The 11,318-nt window shown below is 38.8% G+C and overlaps 1 protein-coding gene across 1 annotated transcript in view; it reads left to right on the top strand.

Moving 5' to 3' along the window:
* Positions 1-4,069: 4,069 nt before the first annotated feature.
* Positions 4,070-11,318, top strand: part of LOC122812113 (ubiquitin-conjugating enzyme E2 D4) — a 570,471-nt gene continuing 563,222 nt past the window's right edge. The window contains exon 1 of the mRNA XM_044084397.1: positions 4,070-4,467. Coding sequence (XP_043940332.1) covers positions 4,444-4,467 — 24 coding nt within the window. The 5' untranslated portion in view covers positions 4,070-4,443. The remainder of the gene's footprint in view (positions 4,468-11,318) is intronic.

The raw sequence follows: 11,318 nt of genomic DNA, 5'->3' as shown, positions 1-11,318 counted from the left end.
TGTCTATCAGTGTTTGTGCTATAAAAATTGAAATAAAATTTTTAATTAAATCCAAATATCTGTAGTCATTGTAGATGTAAGGAGGAAAAAAGTATACACACTGGCAGGTTTAAACAGTGTTTATGGTAACTAGGGAGAAACAGCCAAGAAATAGGACTGTAGAATGACTGCAGGGGGCTGGGAGGCTGCTGTCTGTGCAGGGGGTGCCAATCCATTACCCTGATTCAGGCACCATTTCACCATTATCCGTCTCTCTCTCTCTATAGATAGATAGCTATAGAAGAAAATGCATATAAATATATATATATATATATATATATATATAGAGAGAGAGAGAGAGAGATATTTACATATAGGTATATAAAACTTTATGAAGTAAACATATAGTAAATATGCAGGGGGGAGGGGTGTGTGTGTGTGTGTGTGTGTGTGTGTGTGTGTGTGTGTGTGTGTGTGTGTGTGTCTATTCTAGCACAACTGAGTGTACAAAATAAACATTATTCCAAGAAATGTATGCTATGACATGAACTTCAGGTACTTGGTTATTATAGCCCCCTGCTGTCATGTTACATTATCTGTGCACTTGAAATGTACTAATGTCATTGGGAGGTCTGTGTAATGTGTGTATGAAATTCTGGTTTTGTTGAGCTCAGCTTATGGTTCCTGAGGTACAGGTAATTTTTCTACAGGAACCTTTATATGTATAGGGGTAGGTGTAGGTGTCTGAGGAGGTTTGTGTGTGCACATGCTCGCATGTATAGTTACTCACAGCATTGCATATCTCTCAACCTTTTGATGCAAGAATCAGGGACAAAGACAAAAATAATTGGGAACTAAGGGCCAAAAACAGGGACAGGTTAAAAAAACTCTTATAAAATTAAAAAAGTTGCTAGAATTAGATGTTTTGCATTACCGTGCATTTTCTGAAAGATAGGTAGTCTTTAAATCAAATGTTTGTCATTATTCAGTGATTGCAGTCCTCAATGATTTGCAGAGAACCAATGGATTTTAGGAGGAACATGTCAAAAATATGAGGCAAAAATCTGGACATTCTATGAAATTCTACTAGTCAGTTGAAAGGTATGTGTGCAGCTGCTGAGAATGTAGGGTGTTAAGCCTCAGTGCTCTGGATACACTTAGTTTTCCTTGGCAGGTATATAAGCACTATGAGGAATAGGATTTTCTGCAAGAGACTTCATATAGCATATGATATTAACAATCTCTCAAATCTCATCTAGTGCAAGGGTGTAGCTAGGCATACTCTTTGTACTCTACTGAGTACAATTTTTTATACATTACCTTGAGAAACCATACCTTTTTTTAGGCCACACAATGTCCACAACTGTCCAGGTTAATGCTTCCAATAAAAGTTTCATAGACTGAAAAAATATTCAATGGTTTTAGAGGGAAAGTGATGAAAACATTGTTAAGTGCTGGGGAATGCAATAAGTCCTCTAAATTGGTATAATTTGTAATAAGTTTTCTTTTTAAACACATGTGTATTCTCTTTATCTGTTACACCTACTTTGTAGAAATATACTAGTCAATTAATTCATACCTTACATGACATTGTTAAGTATAAATAATACAAAGTCAATAAAATTAAGAGTGCCAGGTTGTGAAATTGCCTGTGATGTTGATTTTCTACCATATTATATTGTCCCTACAATCTATGAAGTTTGAACTAAACATGAAGTATTTATGGTTATACTGAATCCTTGTACCCCCCCCCTCCAAATGCACAGTAGCAAATCCCGCCCAGACCCCGCAAATCACCCACCAATCAATATGTCTGAATACTTAATGAATATTCACATTTGTCTTCTCACTAACCTTGTCAATACTTAAGTATTTGTCAATGTTCAGTAAGTCACTACTGAAACCACATCATTAATGTGATAATTAATGTCGACATAGTAAAACGCATACCTGAAATACTAGGTGAGATTGGAAAAAATATTTGGCAAAAATCTGGACAGTTGAGAGTTATGGTTGGAAGTTAGAAGAACAATGAAACTTACATTAGCCTGTATTTTTTCTGAAGAATAAGACATCAGGAACAATGATGTCCTATGTTATTTACAGAGAGCAGTCCAGCTCCCTGTTGAAATATCAGCACTCGAAATACCCAGTGTTGTAAAGCCATAAAAAACAGACTGAAAACCCAGAGAAGAACGAATCTTGAAAGTCGCCTTTCTCCTTTAAACTTATTTTTGCAGCAGTGCCAAAGTCCTCCCCCAGCTTATATATACCAATTTATATATACCAACGTTTTACATAGCCTAGTACCAACCTATGAACCTATCGGCCCTAGGGCCTATACAAGCCTGGCCATAACAATTCCCTGGCTATTTCTTCCTACACTATTTACTTCCCTGGACCCCTGTCTAGCAGGGCGACTGATGTGATCCCCGGGGTGAATTTCCTTTCTCCCATCCAATCATCAAGGTTCCTTTTGAAGAGGGCCAAAGAGGCGCTCTGCTTGACATGTATGGGCAGTCTATTCCAGAGTCTGGGGAGTCTCTAGGTCAGGAACCTATCCCTCCAGCATGTTTTGTTTATTGTGATGACAAGATTTAGATCCCTGGAGCGTGTGGATCTGAGGGATTGGGATTTCTTTAAGTGTAGCATGTTCAACAGCTCTGGGTTTGACATGGCCTTGTATGTTAAGCAGAGATCGCCTCGGAGTAGACGATATGCGATAAGGCGGTCAGCACAGGGCATCTGCTTTAGGCCTGTGATTCTTTTAGTGAGGTATTTCTGCATTACTGTTAAATAAATACAAAGGAAGGTAGAAACATTTAAATTGCACTCTAAACTGTTATACATGCAACAGCATGAAAAACTTTAAAACAGATGCTGTGTGTGACTGGAAAATATGATCTTTGCTGATTTTTATTTCAACAATGGATGAAGTGGTCATCTGGAGAAAGGATTATAATAATACCTGAGAATGCACCTTCTTACATACCTCTCAACTGTCCAGCTTTTCTCAGAATATCCAGATTTTTCCTCATATTTTCGGTCTGTTCCTCATAAAATTTTGTTTTTCTGGCAAATCATTGACGACTGAACTCAGAAAATAATGACAGACATTTGAGTTTCGGACATAATATCCTTCACAAAATTGATGTTAATGCAAACCCTGTTATTCTAGCAACTTTGTACGATTGCAAGAGCAATATTTAAAAAAATGATCCCTATTTTTGGGCCTTTGTCCAGATGTTTTGCTCTAAGAGGGTGAGAGGTATGCTCCTTCTGGTTTCTGTCCGCTGTTTTCTGTTTGCCCACTGCCTTAGGTGAGTGCATTAAAAAAATTTCCTTTGAAGAATTAATATGAATTAAAATGATTTTATTTATGATAGAGATTACATGAAAACATTAACAAAGAATGGGCCCTGTCAGTGTGAAGGTGCAAGGAACATTACCCTATTAAGACTGAAACTGAGGAACGTTTCTAATAACGCGATACACTTGAGTGCTACAAACATAATATCATTGCTGCATAAACCAATACTTTGCTGTACTTGTTACAGTATGTATTATTCTACTTTGTTTCATTGATTAGTACTAGGCTAATTACCCTCGTGGGCCATGCCATTTCAAGCCTAGACAATTAGCCCATGCGAGTATTACACCCTGCATCTTATGGCTGTAAAGTAAGCAACTTAACCATTATGCCAAACTTTGCCTGACTTTTCACTTCTGAAATGCTTCAATTAACAGCTGAAAGGGCAACTAAATAATTAGTCCATTCAATATTTAGTAGTACTATCAGAGAAAAAAATAGAGGACGCTGTCATGTTATTTTCCATTCATTGAGAGCAGGGGCACTCATTTACATACTTGTCAATAAAAGCAATCCAAGCGTGAAGTCGTTGACAATTCTGCATATATGTTGATCATGCGTGATTTACATGTTACATCACACTGATTTTGTGTAACATCAAGCAAGTCGCACCCACCCCTGAACAGTCCCGTCCAGGAGGAGGTACATGATTCACTATAACAGTATTAATCGCCTAAATATCTGAAGTCTAACGCAAAATTAGGTAAAAGTTGGAAGGTATGTAGTAAATGCTTAGAGTAGAGTGCTAGTCTACCGTAACGATAGGGTGAGCTTTGCAGCTGCAGAATAGACGTTAGCGGGACTACAAGTCCCAGCAGGCTCCGCAAATCTCTTATTGTACCCACGCTGCGGTTTGTGCCCTACTGTTAGAGTTCCCGACACCTCTGTTGGGAGCTGTAGAGGCTCACAGTTCCCCCTGTTCTTGTTCCTTACTGAAATCTATGGTCATTACACGTGAGCACTGTAGCTGGATTTGGAAATCAGTGTCAGCGGGTTCCCCCTTCCCTGTGCGACTGGGACCGACATTTGTGGGCCACGTTTACAGCTACTGTAGTTGAAAACAGAGAGTGGAAGCTGCTTTTCCTTTTGCGAAGATGGCACTTAAACGTATTCAGAAGGTGAGGAGGTTATAATGCGGCACTTAGCAAATGCTTTGTGCTGTACAGTAGACCGCTGTGTTGTCCTCATTGTGTTTTATTATTAGCGGACGTTAGAAGTGAGCATCTTGTGACAGAATAATTTCTCAGCTGGTTTATACAGTATAATACGTTATGTGATTCTGCATAATCACGTTGTGGTGTTTTTAGGAAGAGTGGTTTGTTTCCCAAAATAACTGGATGGCGACAGTGTTGGTCAGGTCGCGAGCGACCTTTTTTCTCTTTTCCTTCAAACTAAGGGATGTGGGAGTTTAGACTAGGAGCATGTCTTTACTGCGCATGTGTTGCAGGTGACAGCTGGGGGTACTAGATAGTGAGCTCCCTTTTGGGCTGGCAGTGGTTTCCTTATAAGGGACTGGAAGATGGAGGCTGCACTTCTAGGGATACCATAAATCCCACCAGTAAAAATAGTGACCTGGGAAGGCCTTTGGGTAGTGTGAAGAAAACAAAACGGACCCCTTTTAATCTGACATCTGATCTGCTCTTTTTATGGTGGACAATGTTATGTCATGTGGGCCGTTTTTTTGATCAGCTGATATATAAAATATATTTGGGTAGCGGCGGTTCTGATTATTTAAATTGTCAATATAGTGCATGCATGGTTATTTTTGAGGAATTTTTATTAATGTAAAGTAATGGTTATTTATAGCCGTAGGTTTTACAGATTTTTGTTAGTTTGTAAGAAAATATGCACAAGTCGAAATATTGTTGTGGTTTTCTGTGATAGATGCATAAATGTACGTTTCCCATTTTTAATTTTGTCTTATGTTGGTTGCTTTATTAGTTTGAGGGAAGTAAGAGGTTAGATTTTGTGTAGTGCTTTGTGCCCTATATTTACTGTCGGTTAAAAGCAGAGAAAAATAACAGTATAAAAGGGAACTGTATTGCAGTCTTGACTTAAGTGAAATATTTTTAAAATTCAAGTTTTACTTGAAAACGTAATATTTTTTGGAGTGCAAACGAGCTCTTCTTTCCATCTTGGGAACAGGTGCCTCCGATAAATGATTTGAATTTATTTTTGCAGTTAAAGGGCATGCTGGCGTTTGCAGTACGTCTTGTTAAGTTTGTTAGTCTGAGGGGCCACTACAGTAAGTATTTTAATGTGTAACCTAAGCATACTCTCAACCTGTTTTTGAAAGAAATCTGGGCAAAGCCTAAAGTAATGGGGTGCAAAAGTCCAAAACAGGAACAGATTTTAAACACTGCCCTTAATAAACTTAGAAAGTTGCTAGAGTAAGAGGGTTTGTGTTGGCATGCATTTTCTGAAGGATAAGAAGTCTGAAATTCAAATGAATGCAATTATTTAGGCACTTCAGTCCTCATAGATTTGCCAGAAAAACACGCATTATGTGAGGAACAGACCAAAAATCTGGCCAGTTTGAAAAGCATGGTTCTGGGTTAAGACATATTACTGTTATGGAACTTTGTATACTGGTATTAGCACTAGTTTTCTAAGGCAGATCATATTGCATATTTTTGTTGACATGGATATTTTAGTTAAGTATATATAGACTGTTAAGTGACATTTGTATTCTATGTACTTCAGTAGAGGAGTTCTATTTTAAATGCATGCAGAGCTATTCACATTGCTGCAGCAGTAACTTAAGACACCAAAAAGACATTGAAAGAGTTAAGATCGCTGGCCCTGAGGACTGCTTAAAACAACCATTTGCCATTATTTATCTGTAGAATCACTGGTAACTGTGGGAACCATTCTGTGGTGCCTGACAGTATTGCTGTGTATATCAAGATGAACATTAGGAAAAAAAACTAAACCTTTCCAGATGAATTGTATACAAATCTGACAAATCAGCAAATCTTGCCTTTGTTTTGCCATTTTATTTCTGACTGATTATTTTTTTTTTGTTTTGTTTAATTGTATTTATCAGTGTATTTCTCTGTACATGTTAACCGTCAGGGAGGTGCATTTTTCTTTAAAGGTATACAGAGAAAAGCTCTAAATAAAGACTTGATAGTATGAATATACAAAAAAATCTAGTATTGGTAGTGTTAAGTGCCCAACAGGTATTAAACGCAAAATGGCTGTTTGAGATCCTGTATTCCCAGTGTACAAACATATTCTGAAATACAGTGCAACTGTGCAAGCAACGACTCGTGGCTGACCAGTTTTATTCTATTTCATTTAAAAATTATCAGGAAGATATAGATATTCTTAGCAAAACTTTTTGACAGTTAATGTGAGGTGGGGAAATCTTTTCAGCATAGATGGTAAAAAGCTAAACCCCGTTCCCCCATACAGTTGTTAGGGTTACTAAGTTGCTACATATTAAAGAGAGAGAGATCATACTGTGGTATTATAAACTTGAACATAATGAGGCTCTAGAACAAGTAACCCAGAAGTTTTTTGGCTTCCCTTTGTGTGTGGACAACCAAATGTCCAAGTTTGTATTCATACTTTTAATAGACCTTAGTTTACCAATTTTGTCTTAATATTTAGTTCATAGGTTCATACTAGGCTATCTGCCCTAGGGCATTTATAAGCCTAGCTAGAATGTTTTTGGCTTTCGCCACCCATTTTAAATTTATTTTGCTATGCCCTTTTTCGAGGTTAGTATACTGTGCCTCTGTCTAACAGTGACACAGAAGTGATACCCGGGGTAAACCTACGATCTCCCATCCACTCATCAAGATTCCTCTTGAATAGAGTCAATGAGGGACTCTGCCTAACCTGGACTGGGATTTTATTCCAGAGTGAAGGGAGCCTCTGGGTTATGAATCTGTCCCTCCAGCATGTCTTATTTATTTCAGTGCTGAGGTTCAAGTCTCTCGAGCGCGTAGCTCGATGGGATTTGGATTTTCTGAGGTGCAGCATGTCCATTAATTCCGGGTTGGACATGGCTTTATACGTCCAGCACAGATCGCCTCTGAACAGGCGGTATGCCACTGAGTAGAGCTGGAGTTTCTTTAACCGGGCAGCATATGGCATCTGTTTGAGCCCTTTGATCCTCTTGGAGAGGTACTTTTGGGGTCTTTCCAGTTGCTGCAGGTGTCTGGTAAGGTACATCCCAAAAGGGGCATTGTACTCAATTATAAAACAAGCAAAAAGGCGAACGCTGACACCACAGTATGTAGCTTGAGAAACTGAAAACAATGAAGCAAACTCGTGCAAACCAGCAGGACAAAGTAAAACCACTTTTAATAACAGTTGAGCGCTTTCACCTGTTACAATACGTTCTGAGGAAGCCTGTATTGTAACAGGTGAAAGCGCTCAACTGTTATTAAAAGTGGTTTTACTTTGTCCTGCTGGTTTGCACGAGTTTGCTTCATTGTTTTCAGTTTCGCAAGCTACATAGTGTGGTGTCAGCGTTCGCCTTTTTGCTTGTTTTATGGTGTACTTTCAATGCTTGGATTATCTTATTGTACTCAATTATGGGCCTGATGATGGTTGAGTAAAGAGGCATGATGACCTCCCCTGATCTAGATGTGAATCCCTTCATGATTAGGTGGGCTATATAAAATGTTTTTCTAACCACTTTGGCCACATGGTTGTCAAATGAGAGATTGCTATCAACTTGGGTCCACAGGTCCCTAATTACTTCTGTACTTAATGGATTACCACCTATGTGGTAATTTGTGGGCACTTTGTTTTTGCCAAAGGGGATGACTATACACTTTTTGGCATTTAGCTTGAGGCCATGGCTCTGGCACCAGTTGTCTGTTTCTATGAGGCCCTTTTGGAGGATGCTTGTGTCTGCTGGAGAGTCTATTATGGCGCCCAGTTTGCAGTCATCTGCGAACTTGGTCAGCCACAGTCCTTCCGTGTTGGCCTGTACCTCCGAGAAATATATACCGAACAAGAGAGGTCCCAGGACTGAGCCTTGTGGGACACCACTTTTAACTGGTTTGGAGTCTGACATGGCTCCAGCAATTCTAACCATGCGGGTCTGTCCTTGAGCCAGTTTGCAATCCATCTAGTGACATAGGGGTTTATATGACTAATCAGAACAAATCTCATATATTTTTGTCACTTCAAGAAAAGGAAATGGTACAGCATTCATACAGCTGTTTGAAATGCATCGCTGTGTCTGCATGTTTTTTTCCACTGTATTTTTTTTTTTTTTAGAGGTAGTAGTAAATTAACTTTTATGTATGCTAATTTTTCATACCATTAATGGGGGATTTTGCACTCATTGTAAAGTGTCTGTCTGATAACTGACAGGTAGGTATTTCACCTGAAATTTTTCTGTTTTTCTTTGAACTTTTGGATTTTTTTCCAAGTAACTAAAGGTAATAGAGAGGAACTTTAGGTAAGTTTAGTGTGCAAGTTTTGGGCATTTTTTTTTTTTGTTGTCGTTCCTAAGTTGAACGGTACTGTTTGATAATTTGACATCTTGAGTTGTAAAATTTGTTTGAAGATGCTGAGTTTGAGCGTTGTAGTATGTTTGTGTCTTTCGGCTTTTCCCGGTTAGGGGTCGCCACAGCGGAACTCCGGTCCGCTAATGATTGGCAGTAGATTTTTGTGCCGATTTTGCCAGCCCTGACGCACAACCTTTAACAATGTGCTAAAATGTTTTCCAGGTGTGGCATCACTGATTTTGTTAATTGTTGTTGTTAAACCGGTCAGACCCACTAGTTACAGATAACAGTGGTGAATTTAGAAATGTGTATATATTTCTTGGCAGAAGAGGCACCATGACCAATGTGGTATAATAAATTTCTTGTATCCTTTGATGGGCATAGGGTTGTGAAGAGTGCACTGTGCCCTTTTTTAAATGAAAGTGTTGTAATGTATGAGGCTATCGCATTTTGGTAAGGCATCAAATGACAATACCTGGAAAAAGCTTTAAGAAGGCTCTCCCTTGTCTGCATTATTATTTGCAGAAACCGTGAGTAGCCCTGAGTTCCCTTAACTGTGTTTCACATGTGTGCAAAGGAGTTTCTATGTGTATGTTAATAATTTCATAACTACACAAGGTAATTTTCTAACTGGGTAAGTAGAATGGACTAGGCCGGGAGTCTCTTTATTTTTAGTCATGGCCTGGCCACAAGTTACAACCAATGCACATTCTTGCATCCGATATCAGTCACATTCATGGTGAAATCCTGATATACAGTCTATATTTCCTCAGCAGTGCTGTTGTGTTTAGAATAGCAGACCACATTTGTACCATTCATACCTTGCTTTAGTAAGATGTTTCCCCCATATCAGTTGTTCTCTGCTACTTTCATGCTCTCTCCTGGGCTCTGCATTCATTTTCCTAACATATCTAAATATACTGTCTTGCTTTTCTCATTAATATTCCATTCTTTACTTCTACTCTTACTCCTTGTTTCTTGTACTGCACCCATTCTATACTTTCATGAAGTTTCTTAATTGTATCTGTTCATTTGTCACCAATTTTGCTAACCATAGATGTCCTTTTCTACTTTGCTTGAATTTTTTCTGGTGTAAATTAAAATATCACAGTTAAAGCTCCTCTGTTTTACTTGTTCCCCTTCTAAGAAACCTACCCCTGGATGCACCCCTAGTGCAGACAACCTGCTCCCTTGGTGTATATCACTCTGCAAAGACTTTCTTAACATGTATCTCTTCTACATATGTATAATATTTACTTTATTCAAAATGCAATGCTAGATATATGGAAAACTGCTCTAGTTAAACCTCTTCTCAAACAGCCTCGGGTGATAAATACTTCCCACGTCTGCCCTTACTCCTTCCTCCCCATACATGGGGAAATACTTGAGTTTGTCTAGACCAGTCACTTAACTCCCAAAGCCACATTGAAAACACCAGGAAGAGATCAGTTCTGGTCCTGGAAAATGTCCCTTTCTCTTCAGACCAGCTAGTGTTGCAATAGACAAAGGAGTCTTCCTTGCTCATCTTGAATACTGGCTCCCCATCACAGCCACAGCCTCAAAAAAAAAAAACACTCTACAATCCATTGAAAATAAAATCTGCTAATGCATTTCCAGTTCCTCCCCTCAGGAACAACACTACAGCACCCTTTACAAGGCCAAATAGCTACCAGTCTGCTTCAGAGTTGAACTACTCCTAGGCTGTCTTGTTTTCAAACTACTTAATCCAGGTGCCTTTTTACCTCTTGCAGCCAAATCCATAATAAAACCACCCTCCTACATCCTCTGCAGTATCTCCCAACTAACTCCCTCAATCCAGACACCCCAAACTTAACTGCACTGCACTGTACCATCCATTCTTTCTCCAGTCTTGCACCCAAACTGTGGCTCTCCCTTCACTGTAAAGAAGTCTCTTCTTTCCACACCTTCAGAGCTCAACTCAAAAGAAAGACACCTTCCTCAAAAATTTGACTGCAAGTGCTTTTCCGCCGGACGCATAACCTAACTCCCTCGTCATTTGCATTACTTCTGCTTTGACCCTATTTTTTTCAGCTGCTGCTTCCCTCTCATATTTACTACTAAAATTAATTCACATTCGATTTTCTACTCTGCTAATATTAGTTGCATATTGTATTAATTGTCTGTGGGATTATCTACCTTCTGTGATTACTTTTGTGTTTGTGAATTTGTTCCGTTTCCCTTTTTTTGTGAATCTTTTCACCCAGTTTGTGCCTGCAAATGTTCTATAGTGATCAGTGTACTTCCCCAGTAAACAAACTAAAATAAATAAAAACCCACTCTTTCTCCACCTTGGTCAGCACATCTCCACTGATGAGTATTTCGGAAACACTGATCTTTTCTTAATTCAGTCCTACTGTTCTTTTGATCTGATATTCTATGTACCTTGTAATATGTAATTTTAAGCCAAGTGAAGGCTCCAGAACACACAGAGGAAACACTGAGACTTTGCAGGATGGAAGACAGTAAAGCAGTTG

Source organism: Protopterus annectens, chromosome 9.part0 (assembly GCF_019279795.1).
Source record: "Protopterus annectens isolate FY-2018-M chromosome 9.part0, PAN1.0, whole genome shotgun sequence".
NCBI classification, from domain to species: domain Eukaryota; kingdom Metazoa; phylum Chordata; order Ceratodontiformes; family Protopteridae; genus Protopterus; species Protopterus annectens.
The sequence above is the reverse complement of the archived record's forward strand: the minus strand, read 5'-3'. Positions and strand labels throughout refer to the sequence as shown.